Raw genomic sequence first — 25496 nt, forward strand, 5'->3', positions numbered from 1 at the left:
CACCAAAGCCCTAGAGGCCAAGTCAAGCTTCTTCCTACTCCAGTGATGAAGTTTGCTTTTAATGCTTAAGAGCACTGAAGCAAACTGTTGTGCAAGCGAGATGTCAACGTCCACCTGACAACCAAGGTATCTGGCAAAGCATCCTCTCTCAATCCAAGTAAAACTAACATCTGTACCCCAATCTGCAAGAGGAGAATCACTGATCCAAAAACCAACATATTTATGCCAATTGATAGTAGCTCCTGCTGCGAAACAAAAGGCCTCCAAGGCTGTCCGGAAAGCACATAAACAAGCATGTGAAGCCTCAAGGAATAATGCCGTATCATCTGCTAACTCAGAGTCCAAAAACTCTTCCTCCGTGCATAAAGGCAGCCTGAGACCCACAACACCACGGGAAGCCCGAAGAAACCTGCTCATAGCCTCAGCTACAATGAGGTACAGTAAAAGGGTGAGGGGACAGCCCTGCCTCGCCGAACAGGAAATCTGAAAACACTCGCCGCACCCCCCACAAGCTAAAACAGTGCTATGAGCCTCCCTGTATAGGCAGGACACCCCTCTGATTCAGTTTTGGGAAAACCCCATGTGTGCCATAGTACCCTTGCCTCAAACTCTGCACTGAAGACAAATGGATCTACTGCAGTTTGGAAAACCATGGAGATTCTAGCTCAAGCTCCAGACAAAAACATTGCCTGAAAAAAGTCCACAAACTGGCTTAACCCTAGCAATGTTACACAAGACCCCCTTAACTTCTAGATTAAAAGGTTGCTTTTCAACTAAAGAAGCTGACCACACTCAGTCAACTCCAGTTAAGAGCTGGAGTCTAAGTGGTTGTGGTTACCAAAGCAACATTGCAACATTTACATGGGTCTGAGTCACTAACCTTTGAAAATCTTAGGAGTTCATGAAAACCCTTTCAAACCATGTGATTATATACCATAACAAAAAGCGGTAACTTGATGCATAGGTTGTTCCCCCAATCTTCTTAGGACACCTATGTCTTCTAAACATGAGATTCCTTCTCGTATCACTCAAAACAGGCACAAGAGCTAAATCTCACATAGAATGGACTAAACAATGACATGATGGAGAAGTCCACCACCACATATGAACATAAATAGTGCCAATCCTGCAGCCTATTTTGACAAGAAAAAGAGCATACCAGTAGCAGAAGAGCTTGAGAATGGAAAACATCAATCCATACATGATGAGAAATTTGTAGCAAGCAAATGAGGTATGCAAAGCCCCCCGTCCTTCTCGAAGCAAGTCAACCGTTGACAAAACCTTGCATCATATTTCAAAGAGCTCTTACGTATTGCACTACCATAAAAAAGAAGTTTTGAAAATGGTCATGGTTTCCACAATCCTAATGTTCATAAGCCAAAAAATGAGTGCCATGATGCATGCATGTCCTTCTTTCAAAAGAAAATAAGGAGAATCATGAGACAACGTCACGGAAGAAAATACCGATTTATCTTTGGAAGTAAAAGGAGACACCACAGATGCTTCAGCCTCACTAAGGGCAATACCAGCATGAGCTGTTCGTAAAGCACCGCAGTCGTTGCCACCATCACCACACATACCCACGATAAGTCCATGATCTCGATACATTTTTGCAATCATTACCTGGAATATTTTGTTTTTCAATCAGAGAAAACAACGTCCAAAGAACAAAAACTGTATCAGAAGCATGCTCTACTATTCACAAAATTATACTACACAAAGCAAGATACATAGAGGCAAAGACGATTGTGTATATGTATGTTGTAAGTGTGTCAACATTGGAAGCTGAAGATGGACCAGAACCCCCCTTTTGGTGTTTTACAAAGTTCCGTGGGCACTAGAATCCCATGAAGAGGACTCTCTTGCCATTGAAACTGCAACTAGACGACACCAGAATAGCCGGCGACTATGGGCACCAATGAAGCTCAACCAATGTGCACCAACACTATGGGCGCCAGTGGTATCTGATCAGTTCAAAACCCATAACAGTCAAAACACTATCTCAGACCAGTGATCCTAGCTTGTCCAACAAGAAGTCCAACCATTGTAACCCGATCTGCTAATGTGGCAGACACTCGAAACAGCTCAATTACCACCCCAACCTCCCTCATTGCTGATCTGTCTTGTTTGTACATCATATGACATATGACATGGAACCCCAACAGCTGGTCGCATTTCTGATGACCTGGCATCCTTATAGTGATGATGTGGCCATCTTTTGTACAGCATATGACGCAAGGAATCAAAATTGGTAACAAACAGCCATACCAAATCTATGCCACACAGCGACATCCAATCCTATGCCCATCAAAGATGGCACCAACACTCCCGAGAAATGTAAGGTCATGGTGGTTGGTGACACCCACCTCAGCTTCTAAACATGTGTGCTCCACTAAAAAGCTTCCAAGTATGCCTGAAGGAGTGTTAGATACTCGTTGAAGTAATGTTCATCTACCCACTTTGCATCCGTAGCGAGTAGTTCTTAAACTTCACAAGATACATGCACCAAAGTGTCCCACCTCGAAGCCTCTGCTCCTTTAAAAAAAATTTACTCATGTTGGAGTACTTCTAAAACTCATCCACTTCTTGTGGATCCTCAAGAAACGGGTATGTCAGCTATCGCCTTCTCAAACTTCAACAATACCCAATCTCCTTCATGGAGATCCATGTGTTGACAATTTCAATTGGCTGCGTGCCTTCTATGTTTCACTTTGTACCAAGGGTGCCCACATGGACTGTCTACCAAGATGCCCACACAGACTGTCCACCACAACAACATGACTGTGTGGCAGTCACAGTGAGTCAATGGAGGCGCCAAACATTGGGATCATCAAGTGGAGACGCACCACCACAACCAACACAAGGAAGTGCATTGAAGGCTCCACCGGCACTGACGGCACCGACTGACACTCCACCGGCATTTCCAAAGATAGGAGATTCCACCAAAGGCTACGCTACCACCCAAGGCATCCACCAAAGATGGGAGATGCCACTGACTCAACCTCAGGCATATATGGCCCCTCGTCCCATCTTGGAGGACATCCTTTTCTTGCATCCTTATCTCACCTTGGAGGACATCCTTTTGGTCATCCTTCATACCACTTGTACCAAGTGTTTTGTCATCAGCTTGAGCGTGTCGTCCTCTTCACTGTGACCTCCGCTGAGTGTGCACGGACATCCTTATCTCACCTTGGAGGACATCCTTTTGCTCATCCTTCATACCACTTGTACCCAGTGTTTTGTCATCAGCTTGAGCTGTGTCATCCTCTTCACTATGACCTCTGCTGAGTGTGCACGGTACAGTGAAGGACATGTGTATCAATATTCTCTGAGTAGTGCAAGTGTTCTCATTCCTTCCGCAGTCTCGTCTCTTCTTGTGTTGTGTTTCGATACATAGTGTCTTCTGTGTTGCACCATGAGCATCGAGGACTCTGGACATACTGTCTAGAGAAGAGCCACCACGTAGTGTGCTGGGCAGCCAGCCCTGCTACAGGTACACTAAAATTTGGCATGCCCGGTGGGACTCTCGGGACTGGGAGTCCTAATAGCTCACCCTTTCCTCTATGTTGCATCCTCTTTCCATGTTGCGTCCTCTCTGCATGCCCAATACACGCTCCGGTCAGGCCATCCAAAAATCCTCTCTCAATACGCTGCTACAGTCGGAAGAGGTTCAGCTACGTGCCACCGAGGGAACCTCCTCCACCTCTTCCTATTGTGGCTAACCTTGGTAACCCCATGCCCAATACACGCTCCGGTCAGGCCATCCAAAAATCCTCTCTCAATACGCTGCTACAGTCGGAAGAGGTTCAGCTACATGCCACCCAGGGAACCTCCTCCACCTCTTCCTATGGCAGCTAACCTTGGTAACCCCACCCTTGGCAACGCGGGAGCCTCCTCCACCTCTTCCTATGGCAGCTAACCTTGGTAACCCCACCCTTGGCAACGCGGGAGGCCAAGCCAACCCTCCTGGTCCAGCCAATCCTCTTGGCACAGAACCCCTTTCCACGGTGATGGGCGGAGTCAACGTCAAGCTTCCCACCTTCAAAGGATCACCCATTGAGGAGGTGGATGACCACATCAAATGGTTCATCTCCATTTGTAAGAGCTGAGGTCTTGAGAGGGAGAATGCCTTCTTAGTGCTCTTTCCGTCCACTCTCCAAGGTTCTGCACATAAGTGGTTCAGTCAATTTCCAATCAACCACTTTACAGATTGGACCACTCTAAAGGACACCTTCCTCCGGACCTTCTGTCCTGGTAACTACGAGGACTGCATTCTCCAAGAGCTAGGTAAGCTCCAACCTCCAACTGCTACCAGGGGAGAGAGTGTCGGAACTCATGACACTTACCGACTTACCCTGCAACTTCATGGTGCGTCAGTGGGTGACACAAGCCTTACCCAAATCTACCTAGCAGAACATTCGGGAGAGTCGGCCCACACCAGCAACATTGTTGGAATTACCCATGAGGATCCACCATCCACCACAATGGTCACCAGATCACAAAGGAAGGCCATGCCTAAAGAGAAACAAGGGGATGAGCTAGATGAAAAAGCCATGCCCATTCCCCGCACAATCATAGATCAGCCCTTGTGGGCCTTCAAGGACCTCCACAACCAACCTTCAGTGTCAGCCACACCACCTACCCTCCAAATCAACTCAGATAGGGGAACCGCTCAACCTTCCATCTTGCCAGGACCCTATCCAGGAATTCAATCTCGGCACTTCCGGGGACCTGCGTCCCATCCTCTTAGCTTCTTGGCTATCGGACCATCCCGCCCTCCTCGACTAAGCTACTACCTTCTTCCAATCCTATAAGGATGTCTTCGCATGGACATACAAGGACTTGGAAGGTGTTCCAACTGCCATTGCTGTCCACACCATTCATCTCCAGAAGGGCACTCGACCTGTTCGAGGGCGCACCTACAAGCTCAACCCAAAGTACGCAGAGGCTGTCAAGGTGGAGCTGGAAAAGATGGGAGGACGTCCAAATCATTTCCCCGGTAGAACACTCTGAATGGCTTTCCCCTATGGTGATTTCACCCAAGAAGAAGACCAACCAAGATCCGTGTCTGTGTGGACTTTCGGTCTCTCAACAAAGCCACTATCAAGGATGGATTTCCCCTTCCATTCATGGATCGGGTCTTAGAGGATGTGGCCGGGCATGCCCTCTACAGCTTTATGGATGGGTTTAGTGGATATAACCAAGTCGACATCCACCCGGATGACCGTGCCAAGACCACTTTCGTCACCCAATGGGGTACTTACGTCTAAAACTAGATGACCTTCGGGTTGTGTAATGCTCCGGCCACTTTCCAACGTCTCATCACCAATATCTTCAGGGAGTACCTCCTCAGCTCTCTTCGTACTTTCATTGACAATTTTCTAATTTCACAGGCACTCAACTTGTCTCTAGACTAGAGGCCTTTTCAGAACCTCTCTCTCATTTAGCTCTGGTCTTTGCCAAGTGTCGCTCCTCCCAGCTCCACCTTAACCCCTTTAAATGTCATTTCTTAGTGGTCTAGGGCAGGGCACCCTCCTAGGTCACATCATCTCCTCCAACGGCCGGGCTCCTGACGCTAACAAAATAGTTGCCATCCTTTGCCTTTCTCCTCCAATCAGCCCCAAAGGCACCCAAGTCACACTGGCTACTATATTTGTTCCATCGACATGTATGCTAACGTGGCCCTTCCCCTCACCCGCCTAGTCAAGCAATCCACCATCTTCTAGTGGTCCGACCCAACATCTACTGCATTCTCCTACCTTAAAAAGCGCCTGACCGAAACCCCCATTCTCATCCCACCTGATTGGACGATCATCTTCTATGTCCATATAGATGCAAGTCTCACTACAGTGGGCGCAGTCCTTACTCAGCCCAGTGAGAAATACAAGATGGACAGACCCATCTATTATGCCAGCTGCCTCCTCACACCCGCAGATCAGAACAACACCACTACTGAGAGGGAAGGTTTGGCTACTATGTGTGCATTCGAACGATGGATTTACCTATTAGTCGATTTTGTGATGTGGGGTGTGTGTAGCTAAAGTGTCTAACCGCTCTTGACCCCAGCTCATTACATGTTTTCAATGGTTCACCACCACCTATAATTTGCGAAACTCCTATTGGCCTCCACCGGTTTATGAAGATCATGCCTTCTTCTTTTACAAACATTTCCCTTTCTTTGATAAGCATCCGGTATCTCAGTAGTAGATGAACATAAATCCAAGCTCTAGCTCTTTCTGCTCATAGTACATCATTTGACAGTTGCTTCAATCATCTAACGAAAAGCTAAGGTTTCTTAATGTTCTTTGGCATTAACCTTGGGTACATTATGAGTAGTCCCTGCGATTCTTACTTTCTTGACTTCGCGACTAGGCTTGACATTCTCTATGGCTAACACTAGAAGTACAATAACATGAGATTTTGTTCTCTTACCATCAATCATACAAAAGTGGATTAATTTCTTGATTAATCTTTTTTGTTTATTATCCACTCTCCAGATGCAACTTAATTTCTCCGAGCAACTGTATGTGCTTTCTCTACGGCTTGTCTTGGGTCAGGGTGACAAAAGCCTTGCTAGATGGGCGCTTAAATATTTGCAATGGATCAAAGTGGATGGCTTTCCACTCCGAAAGTTCCCAGTGGTCGTTCTAAAAGTTTTCCCGACGAATTAAACCAGTTTCAAAGCTCTCATTTTTTTTTAATGAATAAAAAACGTGCCCTACATTAAAATTGTACCTACGAAGTACATATCTTTTCGTTTGTTGCGCCATCTTCATCTGTACCCTCACGCTTGGGTTTTCCTCGAGAGTTGTGCCCTGGTTCAGCTGTGGGACTTGTGTGGCCAGCTATTCATGTTGGTTTCTTCCAATTTTTATGATTTTGTGCAATTTCTTTGTAAATTTCAGATTCTGAAATTTGGGCTTTTCGCATCAGCTTGCCCCAAATCTCTCCCCTCTTTTGGCAAAATGCTAAGGGCAAGGGATACTGTGTGGACCCATTTAACCCCCGTTGGCAGATACGGAGGTTCAGGCACAGAAAAATGGAACTGCAAGCACTGTGACAAAGTATCAAGTGGTTCTACAGTCAGGATAAAGGCCCATTTCTCAAGATTTAAGGGGAAAGGGATTGGTCCGTGTCCTAGAGTCCCTACAAATTTGAAAGCCTCTCTTCAGCCATGGAAGACCATGGAAGAGAGAACATAAGGCTATGCAAGGAATTGGGGGTGGCAGTGATGATACCCAAGATGATTCAGAGGATGAAAGCAAGCGGGCCAGGATGGAAGAGGTTCCCGATATGCAGAGTAAGGCTGACACCATTGGTGGTGGGTCTAGCTCCGCCCCTCGAGCTCACAGGTCTTCCTTGCCCACCAAGCCTACTTTGAAAAGGGCAAGCCTCAAAGAAGGGTTTCAAAAGCAAGCTATCATTGAGGCTACCGTGAGATAACAAAGTTGTTTATTCAATGCGCTTTGCCATTTCACATTTTGTGTACCCCACACTGGAAGAAGGCCATGAGAGCTATTAACCGCATTGGGTATGACTGGGAGGGCCCATCTTATGAGTATTTACACTCCACACACTTAAAAAATGAGAAAACTAGTGTGCAATTAGAGATGGAGCCTCTCAAGGAAACTTGGCAAAAGTATGGTTGTACAATTTTATGTGATGGCTGGACAGATATGCGCAAGAGGAATGTGTACAACATCTTAGTGTCCTCATGTAAGGGCACAATGTTCTTGCGTGCCATTGATGCTTCGGTTCCAGGATAGATGTGACAGGCACTTTCCTTGGGGACATTTGCGCCAGGCTTTATTAGAGATTGGCCCTCAAAATAAAGTACAAGTGATCATAGACAATGGATCAAATTGTGTCTATGGGCAGAATGTTGGAGGATGAGTTCCCACAGATTGTGTGGACACCATGTGCAGCCCATAGCTTGGACCTCTTGATAGAGGATGTCGCCAAGGTGGGGTGGATTTCCAACATCTTCAACACATCTCGGAGCTTGGTAAAGTTTGTCACCAAGAGAGCAAAGGTCCTTGCCATGTATCGTGCCCATAGTGATTTAGAGCTATTGAAGCCCTCAAAGACCAGGTTTGCTTACATGTTTATTGTGGTTGAGAGGCTAGTGAGAGTCCAACTGGGACTACTCCGCACAATCGTGTCACAGGAGTGGAAGGATCGAGAGCAACCAAGGCATTGGCTTTTGTGCACATAGTCATACGAGAGAGTTGGTGGGATGAAGCCAAGGCACTTGTGAAGGCAATTCAGCCCATTTATAGTGTTCTCCGCATAACAGATATGAAGGGCAGCACCCTTGGACTCTTATATGAGTTCATGGACCGCATTGGAGAGGCACTTGACCACAACACTGTGCTACCTGTTGCGAGGTATAGATCTACTACTTGCTTAGTTCAATTTATTTCGTACATGGTGCCATGTGGTGCTCACCGCTACTTATAATTGACTTTGATAGGGTCCAGGACATCAGAGAGGTTTGGAACCGTAGATGTTGAGGAGTTGAGAGAGGGTTGGCAAGAGTACATCCAGAGATGGACAAGAGGTGACCTTGCACTCTTAAGGCAACTTGAGGACAAGCTTCTAGTGTTTCACAATGGGAGTTTTACTTTTGGGAGAGAACTTTACTACTTTGTGAACACTGAAGCGGAAGTTCCGAAGTAGGCTATCTAAAGTTTCTAAATACTACTTGGTAACTTACAAAGTTTTATGTCCTCTTCATGATAGAAACACCTTGCATTGCGGATTCTCTCACAGGATTGTAGCTCCGGTCCTTGTGAGAGGAATTGGAGCACATGGGCCCTCTTCCATACAAAGAAGAGGAATAGATTGTCCACTGCTTAGCTAGAATGCTTGGTCTTTTGCCATTGCAACCTCCGTCTACTTGGGCAGCGAGGCAATCCCATCGAGCCGCGCCAGGTGAATGTTGACAAGATCGACATTGAGAAAGTGAAGGACATTCCAAACATTCCTGCAGAGGAGCGTGACATCTATGCCATGCTTTATGAGGAGTTGTTGGCACCAACTCGTGTAACACGAGCACAATCATCGGTGGATGGAGCTTCTACGAGTGCTACAGCTTTAGAGGCTGATATTGAGGCATCATCACAGATTCACAATCATCAAAGGAGGGAGATGATATTGCTGATGATGATGATGTGTCTTGACTATTGAGGCTTTTTACTATTTGTTGCCTCTAGTCTAGACTCTAGACTTCACTCTTTTGACTCTTTTTACATTCCATGGTTTTTGTATTGGTCTTTTCAGTTTTTGTTGACAGTTGCCAGTTGGACGTCTTACTTATCATGATTCATGAGACATTTGTATTGGAGTCTTTTGGACTTAGTGCCATTTGAGTTTTGAGAGAACTGTTGCAAAATTGCATGGCAGGCCTTATGATCTATGATCTATGTCATCTATCATCTATCCTTTTAATTGATTTTCTCTCTTCTCAAGTTTCAACAATCATTGGTCACTCAAAGTTCACTTGCAGCTTGCAAGCAGCAAGCAGTAGTAAGTATTAAGTAGGCTGCAGGAATCAGGATACATGATGATGATACATCATACTGTTTTTGTTTTAAACATTTATCCATACTTTGTTGGTTGCTTGGGTTTTTTTATGCATAAAACTTTCATATCTCCTATTTTTTGCAACATGTACACCCCACCCTGTATGAAACGTTTTTGAAACGCCTACTAGGCTGTGGAAACGTTTCAAACGCGTTTCATGAAACGCCTGACAACCATGAGTACCTCTTACCACATCATACAGATACCTGCACTGTGACAGCTGAAGTCCGAAGTATGCACGCTCTAGGGCTCGAACAGAGTGGGTCCACATGGAGGCCAGGATACGTACCCATCTGGCACTGCTTCGCCCTAGGACTGACAGTGATTATTCTCCATCCAAACCTACGCTCAAGACTCTTCGAGTGAAGGGGTTGTCTCATGGAACATCCAGGGGTTGGGGGGCCCAGACACGTAGTCGGACCTATCGATGCGGGAAGATCTTGTAGGGCAAGAGTCACACCTTCTGGTCCCACTCTTTTGGCCCTTCCGAGACACAGGGTGGAGTATGCATTTCCATTAGTGACCAGCTTTTGCCAGCAGTGATAGACTCAAGCATTATTGTCACTGGATGGGCTCAGTGGGTTACCATCAGGATAGGGGAGGAATGTGTTGGCTTCATGAATGTCTACATGCCGAATGCGGCAAGCAGCAAAGCCATCTTCTATATCTGGTGCAATGTACACGGCATGGGAGAAGATGATCTTGGCGCTCACGGGACAGGACCCTTGGCATCTTCCAGAGTTCAGATGCAGTCTCAAGAGTTTGTGTAGGAGTTTGTGTTTCTCCAAATCTGACAGTCGATCATTTCTATGTTGACAAGTGGGCTTGTGGCCATGGCAGCATGATCGGTATCTTGGCTGGCACTACTTTTTCCGACCACGCTCTGGTTGTTCTCTCCATGGATGACCTCTGGAGGCAGGACAAAAAAATGACTACCAGGATTCCAAATATCCTCATTCAGGACCCAAAGATCTACAGCAGCAGGATAGAGGGGATTTGGGAGAGGCTGGATTTTCACTCAGGAGCCTTGGATGCAAGCCTTGGCGAGATTAGCAGTCTTTTACAAGAGGCAACGAAGAGTAGATTGGTTGGTTTCCGAGAGCAGGAGAGGTGTATTCGCAAGAGTCTTGCCTCTCTTCAATGGCTTCAGGAGAGTGCATCAAATAGCCCATGGATTAAGAGTCAGTTGGATGCCGCCCGTACAGAGCTCGGATCCATTGAGGAGCGGCGGGTGGAGTACAGATACCATGCTAGAGCCTCTTTTTGGACACAAGCAAGAGACAATTTCACTGGAGATTTCTTTGAGATTGCACGTCCACACGGAAAGAGAGAGGGTATCCATAGGTTGCAAGGCCCAAATGGATTCATTGCCCCCATTTCCGCACAAGTGATGGATGCGCGTGAGCATGTATGGCGACACACGAGAGAGGTGGTCCCTCACTCTCTTAGGACTTTCCTCCTCGCCCCCTTCAGTCTTCCTCTTCTAGGTTAATTACTTGGGCCATGCTAACGGAGATGGAGCAATTACGAAGCTTGGCTTTGCTAGCCTTAACTTCTTTTTTAGCCTTTGCTAAAGATTTATTTACTGCTCTTCTTGGCAGAGCGAGAGAGTTTTCTAGATTCTTCCAAACCTAAGGGTTCAGATCACTATGTGGCCATTAACTTGATCAAAACCTGAAAAATATTGAGCTCTCTTTTCCATTGGTGGCAAAAGTCATTTCATAATGGATTTGCCGAGATCGACACATGGTAATGATGCTATATGGACTATTACAGATTGCTTTAGCAAACAGGCACACTTTATTCCTATGAGGAAAACAATCAAGCCAGAGCACATGGCAAAGTTGTTCTTGGCTCATATTTTCAAACATCATGGCATGCCAAAGTCTATTGTGGGGAATAGAGATCCTCGGACAACCAGTTTATTTTGGCGGGCATTGTTTGATAACATGGGCACAAAGCTGAGTTTTTCATCAGCTTATCATCCTCAAATGGATGGTCAGAGTGAAATTGCAAATTCAGCTATACTTGATTTGCTCAAGTGTTATGTATCTGAGCAGAAGTCAAATTGAGAAAAGTATTTGCCATTGGTTGAGTTTGCATACAATAACACAGTGCATTCTTCAACTAACAAGGCTCCGTTTGAGATAGTCTATGGCAAGGTGGTGCTTCCACCTATCTTACGAACAAAAGATGAAATCTTTGCACAGCATATGAGTATGTCCAAGATTTGGATACTACATTTGCACAGGTTCAGACAGCCATAGAAAGATCTCAAGCTAAGCAGAAAAAGGCGGCTGACAAACACAGGTGAGAACTTATTTTCAAGGAAGGTGATTGGGTATTACTTTAGTTTGAGAAAGAAAGCACGTCTTCAGAAGCGGCCAGGTAAGGAAGGCAAGTTTCCTAAGCTTTCAAACAGGTACTATGGGCCATTCCAGATCTTGCAGAAGATAAACGAAGTGGCTTATAGATTGGTATTGTCCGATCACTGGAAAATACATAATGCATTTCATGTTAGCTTGCTGAGGCCCTATGTGGGACCACCTCCTATGGAACCAGTTTTGGAAGATCCACCAGAAGTGGATGAACTTGAGGAGTTATTGCAACCTGAGCAAATAGTTTTTCATAAAGAGTGCAAGCATGCAAGTGGCAAGCTAGTGCGCAGGTACCTTGTGAAGTTTAAAAACTATTCGAGTATGGATGCAAAATGGATGGACGAGGACTATTTTGCGGATTATCAGGAGCTTCTGAAGGCCTACTTGGAAGCTTTTCAGTTGCATTCAACTGCTTCCAAGCCGGGGGGGAATGTCACAAAATTCCTCACAGTTTCTGTTTTCTATATTGTTCATGTGTGGCATGTGGAGCCCAACATGACATACATGTATGGCTGGTGGAGCCTGACATGACAGTACATGTATGGCTCATGGAGCCTGACATGATGCCTGAGATTTTTGTCTGCATTGTCCATGGGGCCGAGGACACCGGGGCACCCTGTGGACGTGTATGTGCACACCTGTTTGGGACTGACAGGTGGTCTACATGAGTTTTGCGGGTGGTAAATGTCCCAAAAACCCAATTTACAGCTTTACATTTTCACATACTAATAATTATGGGTGCAAGTTCACACACACTAATAAGTGGTCAGATAACATATAAGTTGTACACGCACGACAGGACGCTGTCTTCAAGTGAGGCCCCCTTCAGGACCTAAAAAGCACACGAGTGAGCTATTTCTGGCAGGGAGCGAGGTAGGTGCCTACTTTTCTTGGTGCGTAAGGGCTGGTTGACTGCTTCTACAGGTTGTTCACAGCCATCTACCGTGACCAAAACCTAACAGGTGTATGGGAGATGCTGGCCAACTCCTTCTGGATGTTCCCTATTGCTGGTCGACTGATTTACAGCCTGAAAAAGCAGCTGGACAGGTCATAAAACAGAGAGAAAGAGCTGGTCGACTCTTCTAGACAGGTTCTCTATTGTTCCAAGACTTCCATATTTGTGTACAGCTGCTGGTCGCATCCTTTTGTGGCTACTGAGGGCTGGTCGACTACTGTAAACAGCCTCTCATGGCTGGTCGACTTGTCTTGTGAGCCATACAGGAGAAAGATGAAGATACAGGGTTGTTCCAGGCTTATGCGCGGGAGTGCTATGGGCTGTCCATAGTTGTCCTGCATGTGCATGATGCTAGAAGTGCCCTCTTGTGCTGAAGAATTTCAACAAAATTCTGCATATGTTTTTGTTTTGCTTTCATACTGTACTGTTGGAAGAGACAGGTGCTAGCCAGTGGAGAACCCCTGGGCACCCGTGAAATTGTATTTGGAAGCAGACTCCTTTTTTGGTAATCTAACCATAAAGGGGAGGTTCAGCCCATCTTCTAGCCCCTAGTGTGGTGTACTGTGCGGAGTTGTCATCTTCTTTTATCTAGCATGTTGATGTGTATTTTCAGTTTTCAAGATTGATAAGATTCCCGTGTTATATTTGCCCTTCCGTTAACATCTGACCCACGAGGGATGAGCGAGACCCTCACAAGTAGGGACATCATCTTCTACACAGAGACACCAAAGCCTCAGCCGGGGATTACCGTACATAGTGGGTTACGAGTGGGAGTCAGCCCTCTGGGACGAGACCCGCACGTTAGGAGTGGTCCTCTCGTTCCGCCCAGGCAAAGCATGTTGTGTTTATGCCAGAGTGGGACCATGGCATTTTCTTTTCCTCTAGTCCCACAAGTCTTTCATGGCACCATGATGCTCCTCAGTGGTTGAGATCACCTTACATATTGGGATGATTCTATTCTATTCCGGCTTATAGCTGTGATTGTTGTATGCCTCTTTTCATACTTAATAGAAGTCGCTTTCTTAAAAGAAAAAAAAAAGTACCCAATAGCCCAGCCTATAGATCCTGAACTTGCTAGAACAAATCCTGAAGCGCATTCGGTCGATAAGGACCATATGTGGTTACGGCTGGGTAGCACCCCCCACACCGTGTTAAGAATAAATATCCTTTGCCAAAGATGGATGACCTTATTGATTGGCTTTGTGGAGCATGATACTTCATGAAGATTAATATGAGGACCAGTTACCATCAGATTAGCATATTTGAGAATGATGTCTTAAGACTGCATTTAGGACTAGAAATTAGCATTATGAGTTCTTGGTTTTGCCATTCGGACTCACGGATGCACCGACAACTTTCCAGCACATGATGAATCATTTATTTCGCCCATATCTGGGAAATCTTGTGATTGTCTTTTTAGACGATATCCTCTTGTAGTTTATGCCAACCAAAAGCGATCACCTAGAATCCTGGAAGAAGGTCAATGGATTTACTTGAGAATCCCAGAGGACTCTCAGATAATGAGGACTACAAAAGTCTATAAGTTGTCTCCGAGATTTGTTGGACCTTTTTTTATTTTGAGAAAGATTAATGAGGTTGCTTATAGGTTGCGTCTTCCGGATGGAGTATGCGTGCATCCTATCTGTCAAGTTAGTAGACTGAAAGAGGTGTTGGGTGCTGGAGATAACTTCGATTTTTTACCAGGAGCTTACGAGACTTGAGGATCTATCTGTCTATTTTCCCTACGAACCAATGGCCATTGTGGATCCTAGGGATCGTACCCTTAGGAATCGGATTATTTCTGAGTGGTTGCTCAAATGGAGGGATCGTTTTGATGAAGACAACACTTGGAAGAATGTTGCTTCACTTTGACGCCAGTATCCAGAGTGTCTCCCAATCTTCCTCTCATTAGGAGGGAGGAAATGTGGACATAACGTCGCTAGTGTTAGCGGCCAACCAGACAGTTCTTATTGCAATGTGAACTAGGCTAATTTGTAAGTAGTTCTAGTTGTGGAGCTCTACCTTGGGTCTATGGCATCCCAAGGGTCCCATCTAGTGGTTAGCCCACTGGTAGGCAATGCCAATGAGACAGCCAAGATGGCTAGGGGTATGTGGTACTGGGTGCACATGCTTGCTAGGGTTGTGCCCGTGTCTGGCCCGGTGGGTGGCTAACCACTACACACATGATTTGGAGCCTAAGGTTGGATGCCAAGTACTAGCCAAACCATTATATTTTCCCTTTGTTGTTTTGTAAACATATGATGGTGTGCAGTGTTACCGAATAATGGAAGAACTTCATGGATGGTAAATTGAGAGTCCGTCGTGGGCAAGCACACAAGTGGAATCTTATGTTGATATGTTTCATTTGGTATCAAAGCCCGACTAATGTTTGAAAGGAATGTTTTCTTATCCTTTTTGTGTTAATATTCAATAGGATTGCTTGAATTATTTATGAGTGTTATGACTATCTTTTCAATAGAAATTAAGCAACTAAATAAAACAAGAGAGAAATGAGTATTTATTTTGTTTTATTCAAGCTTAATTCATTTATGCTTAGCTGGCAGAATTCTAAGGCATAGCATCAATTTGCCGATTATCAAAGATATATAAGTTTTTTATTTTTTTGTTGGCGGCGGGACCAAAGCTTCACCTTTAGTCGGTTGAAGGGCGATTATTATAAAACGCCTTTATCATCTGTGTCGTTTCTTTTTTGCCAACGACTGTGAACATGCATGGGCTTAAAGTTGACTATCATCCACAAGGTCTTCTTCGCTGGTGGTACCAGTTAGCGTTTGCAAACTGGCAAGCATCGCCTACTACTATCGTCTACTACTGCTTGTTGTTGTGGGCAGCAAGCAATGCTTGGTGGCTATCTTCACGACATCAGCAATAGCCAACGCCTTGTGGTCGATCACCGCTCTCTGATGTTCGTGCCATGTGTTTCTAGCTCTTGTTGAGTGGCACATTGCAAGCGCCTACGGTAGTCCCACTGGTCAACACCTGGCAACTTGAGGTGTCGACATGTTGGTCAATCTTGTCTTTGACACTTGCCATGAACGAATCGCCCTTACATTTATTGGGGCATCCCAAGGGTCCCAGCTAGTGGTTAGCCCACTGATATGCAATGCCTGACAACCAAGATGGCTGGGGATGGTGTGTGGTATGGGACGCGCATGCTTTGGGGGCACATGCTTGCTAGGGCTGTGCCGGTGTCTAGCTCGATGGGTAGCTTACCACTACGCGTGGTTTGGAGCCTAAGGTTGTGTGGCGAGTACTAGCCCAAACCATTATATTGGGGATGGTGCGTGGTATGGGACACGCATGCTTTGGGGGCACATGCTTGCTAGGGCTGTGCTGGTGTCTAGCTCGATGGGTAGCTTACCACTACGCGTGGTTTGGAGCCTAAGGTTGTGTGGCGAGTACTAGCCAAACCATTATATTTTCCTTGCATATGTAAAGTGTTGCTTGGAGACCATCGAGTGTGAGATGTTGAAGATCATAACCTTGGTTCTTTCCAAGATTATGATCTTCAACATCTCACGCAAAGTCCCACTCCTCACAAAAGGCTTGCAATGCCTTTTGTGAGATGTTGAAGATCATAACCTTGGTTCTTTCCAAGGTTATGATCTTCAACATCTCACACTTGGATGCAAAGTCCCACTCCTCACAAAAGGCTTGCAATGCCATCAAGTGTCAGTGTGACCCCTTTGTTGAGTCTAAGATATGCACTATGTTGTTTGCATAAAGAAAAATGGGTAACACTATATCACACAACGTGGAGCCCAACCCACCAAATCTGTCAATGAAGTTAGAGACTCTTCTATGTAAATGCCAAAGGGTGTCGGAGAGAGAGTGCATCCCTACTTCACCCTATGGTGCTAGATGACATACAACATGACTCCTAGTGCTCTCCTTCTGACCCATTCATATAATGTCATGATTCCCCATATCATCTCCACTTGAAGGGCCAACTCCAGAAGGCGTCTAAAAAGATGTGCTCGGGGTCTAGTATCAAAGGCCAAGCAGAACTCCACAAAGCAGCAATAGACTTTCTGCCCCCTCAACCAGGCCTCCTCAATGATGGCTCTCAATGTGAAAATATGGTCTAGCGTAGAGCCAGTTTTCCGGAAACCTACCTGTCCTATGTGCCCATGTCTCAAAATCTGGGGACGATCAATGTAAAGCAAGAAATCCATGATCAACGATCAAAAGAAAACAGTGATAAAGCTCTAATTCATAGCAAATCCTTCCACACAATAAGAGCCCACCAAGACATGCTTAAGAATAAAACGCACACACTCCATGTGAGTGGTGCAATCCATGTGACTTTCACAAACCATGTGACTCAACTCTATCCATGTGACTAGCACTTTCAATGTGTCTAGCCAATATGTGCGGATGCGATCCCCGTTGCCTATCTCCTGCGTGGCAACCCCCTGCACTAGGCTCCCTAAATTTGTGAGGCTATCCACCTGGAGTCCCCAGGTGTAGAGAGATCCCACGTGATCGCTTTCATCTGATGGGCTTCTTCGGTACTGATCTTGTTCTAGTGCAAGCGCATAATGCTTCTTGGCCCTTCTAATGAAGAGGGATCTATTTCTTTATTCCAAGAAACCATAGGTAATCAAGCCGCTCACAGGGTGGCCATGATCACTCACATGCACAATCCTACCCCACCCGTGCTTAGCAATTGGACACTTCCAAAGGTGATGGCATTAAGATCAACTCATTTTCCACACAGGACACTACCTACCAGTGACCACCGTAGTAAACATCGCAAGACCACCAAGGGCCTTCAACCACAGGAACAAGGTGATCTTGCGTGGATGGAAACTTCCCGAAAAAAAGGAGTTGTCATACCCCGAGCCTGAAAGAAAGAGCATCTCACAGGTTGTAGGCCCAAAGCACAAACTGTAGAAGGCTGGAAACAGTTGATTATTGCTGAAAATGAGCACGAGGGAAGCCTGTAGGTGATTAAAAGCATAATAGACCTCCAGCAAATATGTAAGAATGAGATGGAAAGTGAGGGGAAGGGTGAGCACCCTTATATATCCCTCCAGAGAGCTGGTCAGCCAGCTGGCCGACAGTTGTCCAGTAGCATAAAATGCTATAAAATGCCTTTAAAAATGGTTAAAATTGCCTAAATAATATCTGCTAAATATGCCAATGCAGGGTCTCACAAAATGACCAGTACATGCATGAAAAGGTGATGTAGACCCTCTGGAGATGATAGATTCCAACAAAGCCAGCTTGTGAAGTTGCATAGTGGGGTTGTGCCCACATCATTGGAGGTCACACTTGACCCTGACCCACAGAGTAATCATAGAAAAAGACAAAGAGGGTTTGTTGAGAGTTTCCCTCATTAACGAAAAACATGATCAGCTAATGAAGTCATGACTGGAGTATAGATATCATGCCAAAGAACCTTTTTGGATACAAAATAGAGGGAGGGTAAGTAGTGAGCAATCCATCTTTGCTTAGCAATTGGACACTTCCAAAGGCAATGCCATTGGCATCAACTCGTTTTCCACACAGGACACTAGCTACCGTTGACCTACCATAGTCTCAACATCACAAAGCCACCAGGGCATTCAACCACAGGAAGAGGGTGACCTTGCGTGGATGGAAGCTACCCAAAAGTTGTCATACCTTGAGCCAGGTTGTGAAGCTGCATAGTGGGGGTGTGTCCACATCATTGGAGAGTAATCATAGAAAAAGACAAAGAGGGTTTGTGTTGGGGTAAAGGCGTTATGCCCACCCTTATAGTGTGTACAAGCCCATAAGTTATAGTACATAGTACACTTAGTACTTTTAATGTACTAAGTGCACTATGTGTACTAGTGCAATATACATGTGTGATAGGGGAGTCACACACTCATATTATTATGAGTTGACTTATCCCCACAACTCTCTCTCTCTCTCTCTCCCTTGTTGTTCTTCTCTGTGTATGTCTCCCACACATGAACTCTTAACCTAACCCTAATTCTTCCTTCTCCCACACAACTGGTATCAGAGCTTAGTGATCCCTCCCTCTTCCCTCTTCTCCTTGATAGCAAGCACCGGCAGTGATGGCGGAGCTGCTTGTGAATAGGCGAAGGTGGCGGCAACTTTGAAGCACACCACAGGCAGGCGCAGCAGCTTAGCCCCCAAGCTATCGCCTACAGCAGACGCTTGGTCACAAGTGGCTACGTGAGCGACTCGTCCCGTGTAGCGCTGGCCAGGCGAAGGCAAATCCGTCTCATCCACAAGGCGAGCGAAGAAGCATCGGGCTGGTCCCAAGGCTGGCGCTAGGCGACGTAGCACTACACAGCGAAGGCGCTAGGCGAGCGAAGCGCACAGCAGCCAGGCGAACGTGAGCGAAGAAGAAGCGTTGGGCGGACAGGCTGGCGGGCGGACCTTTACGCGTGTGGGTTTCGCTCCTCGTCATCCATCTCCTTGATACACGTCAGCGCCAATTGGGAGTTGCAGCCAACACGTTAGACGGCTTGTGCTGCTGGGCGTAGCAGAGTTCCTGTCACCCACGAGCTGGTTCGCCTTCTCCATCGACGGAGCCTTTTTTTGATGCTGCTGGGGACCTGGTTCGCCTTCTGCAACTAGCAGCATTCCTGGAGATTGTGCATTCCTTCTTAGGCATCGTTCCCAGCAAGGAGCTCCCGCCTGAGGAACTGCTGCCTGCATTATTACAGCTGCTCTTTCAATATCTGCACATAAATTCAGAAGAAGCATCAGCACGACTCCCCTCCTTTTCCTGCAACAAAAAGAGAAATCAGAAATTACAAGGTATTTTCCTCAATTTTTTTTTGGGATTTGCAATTGAGCAAGTACAATCAACAATTGAGCAGGTACAGGTGTCGAATTGCTCAATTTTTGAGCAAAATTGGCAAAATTGGGTGACATTGGTCACAATCAGGATCAATTTGCAGGAAATTGGTCACAATCAGGATTAATTTGCAAGAAATTGGATGTCGAAATTTGGGGCTTTTGATGTAATTGTGCAATTAAGCACTCATACATGCTGTATGATGTGAAAAATCGCGCATTTGAGCAAAATTGCAGCAAATTGCAGCGCAAATCAAGGGGCTTTTGTGCCGATTTGGTTGATTTGCATGCAGGCAATCGCATTTGATGCTGTGGATAATGTGTTGATGCCTTACAAGCACTCAATGTGCCTGTAAATCAAGGGGCTTTCATTATTTGGATGTATATGTGGCCAGGGGGAAGCATCGTGAACACTCTGGATGTCTTCATGTGCGTCAATGTACCATGTATGATCAAAAATTGATCTTAAATCAAGGGGCTTTTCAAGATTTTATGCTTGTTGAGCATGGCAAAGCAGCAGGCAAGACATTTATGCCTTGAATCCTCAAAAATCAGCTTGCAGTCAAGGGGCTTTTGCCCAATTTCTGTTCAGGACTGTTTTATGCAGTGTTCAAGACTGTAAAAGTCTGATTTTCACTCATTTGGACAGCCAGAAGAGCATTTATTGCTACTGTACCTGCTGGTACAGATTTGGCACAGCTTTGTGCATGTTTTGGCATGGCTGTACACTGTTTTGAGTGACCAAAAGGTTCAATTTCAACTGCTGTACTTGCCGGTACAGGTTTGGTACATCATTGGTGAGCACTTGGTACTGCTGTACAATACTTTGGAAGGGCAAAAGAGCACATTTAAGGTGTTGTCCAAAATCTGCAGCAACCAGATTTTGGTGTTTTCATCACATATAGTGGGAGAAAAGTTGCATTCTTGCTTCCGCAGTGGGAGATAAAGCTTGGGAGAACAATTGTGAGCACTTTGTGTGCTTTTGGTGCAGTGTTTGCACATTTTGCAGGGAGTCAGGCATTAACAGGTTGCATATTGCTATGGCAACCACAGGTGAGAGCTCTTCATTGCTTCATATCAAGAAGCTTGAAGGCTCGCATAATTATGATATTTGGCAAACCCAGTGCTACAATGTGTTGCTCCAGAAAAAGCAGCACAAGCCTATCAAAGAAAGGGGTGTAATGCCCGCTTCTCTTCCTGCTGAAGAGTGGGAAGATATGGATGAGCTGGCAAGATCTACTATCATGTTGTCTGTGTCAGACTCATTACTTTTCAGCATTCATGAAGAGAAGACAGCTTGGGGAATGTGGCAGAGATTGCAGGACTTGTATGCCCAACAAAGTGCCTCAAGCAAAGTGTATTGGTTGAAGAAACTCATAGGTCTTCAGATGAAGGAAGGGGCGTCTATGACAGCCCATCTAAATGAGTTTAATGGTATTGTCAGCCAGGTCATTAATCAAAAGTTGGCAATGGACGATGAGTTCAAAGCCACTTTTCTGTTATGCACTTTGCCAGAGAGTTGGGACACATTCAGGACAGCCACTAGCAATTCGCATGCTATGCTGTCATATGCAGATGTTGAGGGCTCTTCTTCAAGAAGAGATGAACAGGAAAAACAACTCTGTTGGAAAGTCCAATGCAATGAATGCACGTGGGAGATCCCAACAAAGGGGAAAAAGCCAAGAAAGGGGAAGGAGCAAGTCTCGCTCCAAAAAGGATTTGGAATGCCATTATTGTGGCAAGAAGGGACACATTAAAAAGCAATGCTACAAATGGAAAAATGAGCAAAAGGAAAAGGGAAAAGGCAAAGACAAAGAGAAAGATGAAGCCAAAGATGTAAAGCCAAAGGGCAAAAGTGGAGTCAAGATTGAAGAAATCAATGTGTCACATGCAGGTGGCAGTGAGGATGAGGTCCTATTTACGTCTTCACTTGATACCCATTCACTTCTTACAGGTGGTCATGGTATGCACTCATGGATCATTGATTCAGGTGCCTCCTTTCATGTCACAGGTTGCAGAGACTTGTTTGTCAGGTATACTGCTGGCAATGAAGGAGTGGTTTATTTGGGTGATAACCATGCATGCAAGATTCTTGGTAGAGGTGATGTGAGGCTTGTATTTTCAGATGGCTCACAGCTTATGCTCCATGATGTCAGGCATGTGCCTGAGATCAAGAAGAATCTGCTTTCTACTGGACAGCTTGATGATGCTGATTATGTTACCACATTTGGTAGTGGAAAGTGGAAAATTAGTAAGGGCTCACTGGTTGTTGCCAGAGGCTCTAAGGTGGACACTCTTTACTTTATGCATGCAGGTGTTTGTCACCATGCTAATGTAAATGCAACCGAGCTGCCGGAAATCTCTATGTGGCATAGCCAGTTGGGACACATGAGTGTCAAAGGAATGGAGCAATTGTCTCGTTTGGGTTACTTGCCTTCTCTAAAGTTTTCAAGTTTTCAGTTTTGTGAGCATTGTATATATGGTAGGCAACTACAGTGCCCCCACAAGAAAGCTCTTGGACAGAAAGATGCTCAGTTAGAGCTTGTGCATAGAGATGTATGTGAGATGCCTCAGCTTTCTTTGGGAGGGGCAAAATATTTTGTGTCTTTTATAGATGATGCCACACGCAAGGTGTGGGTTTATCCTCTTCGTTTGAAGAGTGATACATTCTCAGTGTTTGAGAAGTTTGTTGCTTTTGTTGAGAATCAAACTGGCAAAACATTGAAAGCTTTGCATTCCGACAATGGTGGAGAGTACATGTCTAAATAGTTTCAGGACTTTTGTGATGCTAAAGGCATCAAGAGGGAGCTCTCTACTCCTTATGATCCTCCACAAAACGAGACAACAGAGAGGATGAACAGGACCATTCAAGAGAAGGTCCGTTCTATGTTGTCACATGCTGCATTACCTCATGGTTTCTGGGCTGAAGCTGTTATGACAGCCGTTCACCTTATAAACAGGTCACCTAACACGAGGCTTGGTGGGAAAGTGCCAGAAGAAGTATGGACAGGGAAGCCTCCGTCATACAAGCACTTGAGAGTGTTTGGTTGCGTTGCGTACGTGCACATACGCAGGGAAATGCGCACCAAACTTGATCCTAAGTCTCACAAATGCATATTCCTAGGATATGGTGATAGAGGTGAAATGGGGTATAGACTTTGGGATCCCGTGAATAGAAAGATCATACGCAGCAATGATGTCATTTTTTATGAAACATGCATGTATAAGGAGCCTGCAAGGCAACAGGAGCCTGGCAGAGTCATCTTTGATGATGATGGACATCATGGACAACAACAAAGGGCTGTAAATCAGCCATTACAGCAGGAAAACCAGCCCTTAAATGGTGCTGAAAATGGTCCAAATGGACAGCCAGATATGGCAGAAGATATCCCTATGGATATACCACAGTTAGAGGAGATACCGGGCATGATTTTTCAGCCTTATGGCATGGAACAGGAGCCACCAATGGGTGATATGCAGGCTGGACAGCAACCTGCAAATGATGGTCATTGGGTACGGAGGTCCACAAGACCCTCCAGAGCCCCTGAGACAGGTTTGTTCCAGGGGTTGACTACTTGATGCTCACTGACTGTGGGGAGCCCTCATGTTATAAGGAGGCTTTACAGAGGGCAGACAAGGCTCTATGGGAGCGTGCCATGAAGTCAGAGATGGATTCTCTGCATAAAAATGGAACTTGGAAGTTGGTGCATTTGCCTGCCGGCAAGAAGGTTTTGCCATGCAAGTGGGTTTACAGGCTCAAAGTTGCACCAGATGCAAAGCCAAGATACAAAGCCAGGTTAGTGGCTAAGGGCTTCAAGCAGGAATATGGTGTGGACTTTGAGGAGATCTTCTCTCCAGTGGTCAAAATGACCACACTTAGAGCTGTGTTGGCTTTGGTTGCGCATGATGATCTGGACTTGATTCAGATGGATGTGAAGACTGCTTTTCTTCACGGTGATCTCCATGAGGAGATATATATGCAGCAGCCAGAGGGTTATGCAGTAAGTGGAAAGGAGAAGCTTGTATGCAAGCTGAAAAAGAGTCTTTATGGGCTCAAACAGGCACCAAGAGAATGGTATCATAAATTTGATACATTCATGAAATCTCAGAAATTCAGGAGAAGTGACATAGATCACTGCTTGTACACCAAGAAAGCTTTGGATGGCAGTCTAATGATCCTCATCTTGTATGTTGATGATATGTTGATTGCCGGGAAATCTCGTAAAGAGATGGATGCCTTGAAGCAGAGGCTGCATCAAACCTTTGATATGAAGGATTTGGGTGATGCAAATCACATCTTGGGTATGCGGATACTTCGGGACAGAAATCAGCATGTGTTGTATTTGTCTCAGAAGGAATACATTGGCAAAGTCTTGCAGAGGTTCAATATGGATGGAGGGAAGAAGACTAGTACTCCTTTGCCTCCATATGTGAAACTCAGTGCTATGGACAGCCCACAGTCAGATAGTGGCAGGGCTGATATGGCCAAGATTCCGTATGCTTCAGCTTGTGGCAGTCTCATGTATGCCATGGTTGCTACTAGGCCGGACATTGCATTTGCAGTGGGAGTGGTTTCTAGATACATGGCCAACCCTGGCAAGAAGCATTGGGAAGCAGTGAAAGGTGTCATGAGATACCTGAAGGGCACACAGGATATGTGCATTTGTTTTGGCAAACAGGATGCATTAGTGCATGGTTACACGGATTCGGATTATGCCGGTCATCCAGATAACCGGAAGCCTACTACCGGTTATGTGTTTACATTCACAGGAGGTGCTGTGTCATGGATATCCAGGATGCAGAAGTGCACAGCCTTATCTACTACAGAGGCCGAGTATATTGCAGCCACAGAGACTTGCAAGGAGGCATTATGGCTATCTCGGTTAGTGGTTGATTTGGGTTATACAAGGGATATTCCATTGTTGCATTGTGACAGTCAGAGTGCCATCCAGTTGGCAAAGAACCCTGTCTTTCATGCAAAGACGAAGCATGTGGATGTGAAGTATCACTTCATCAGAGAGGTGATAGAGAACAAGCAAATTCAGCTTGTTAAGATTCATACGGATGACAACCCGGCTGATCTGTTGACGAAGAGTTTACCTCTAGAGCGGTTTGCTCATTGGAGACACTTGATGGGCATTGGATGAGGCCAGTTTCAGCCTTGATATGGCCTTGTATATTATCATGTACATGCTGATTTTTTCTTTTCCTTTACTTAAGGGCACTTTGCCTTTAAGTGGGAGGTTGTTGGGGTAAAGGCGTTATGCCCACCCTTATAGTGTGTACAAGCCCATAAGTTATAGTACATAGTACACTTAGTACTTTTAATGTACTAAGTGCACTATGTGTACTAGTGCAATATACATGTGTGATAGGGGAGTCACACACTCATATTATTATGAGTTGACTTATCCCCACAACTCTCTCTCTCTCTCTCTCCCTTGTTGTTCTTCTCTGTGTATGTCTCCCACACATGAACTCTTAACCTAACCCTAATTCTTCCTTCTCCCACACAGTTTGTTGAGACTGGCCCTCATTAACAAGAAACGTGATTAGCTATTGAAGTCATGACTGACTGTAGATATCATGCAAAGGAACCTTTTTAGACACAAAATAGAGCAATCCATCTTTGGTCCCCGTCATGGTAAAGACAGTATGAAATCTTGAAGATGGACATGGTGTCCTTGACTTTGATATGTCACTTCCTTACAGATAATCCAATCTATACCCTTAGTGCAGAACCCCCCTCAGCACCCACA

At 45.4% G+C, this 25496-nt stretch overlaps 1 protein-coding gene across 1 annotated transcript in view; it reads right to left on the reverse strand.

The window, feature by feature from the left end:
- The window catches only part of LOC147607739 (uncharacterized), a 109834-nt gene that overhangs the window by 50195 nt on the left and 34143 nt on the right, over positions 1-25496 (reverse strand). The window contains exons 16-17 of the mRNA XM_086790207.1: positions 1465-1623; positions 1160-1281 (exon numbers count right to left, since the gene is read on the reverse strand). Coding sequence (XP_086646333.1) covers positions 1160-1281; positions 1465-1623 — 281 coding nt within the window. The remainder of the gene's footprint in view (positions 1-1159; positions 1282-1464; positions 1624-25496) is intronic.

This window comes from Cibotium barometz, chromosome 55 (genome assembly GCF_041138505.1).
Source record: "Cibotium barometz isolate CiBa-2024 chromosome 55, ASM4113850v1, whole genome shotgun sequence".
Classification (NCBI taxonomy): Eukaryota; Viridiplantae; Streptophyta; class Polypodiopsida; order Cyatheales; family Cibotiaceae; genus Cibotium; species Cibotium barometz.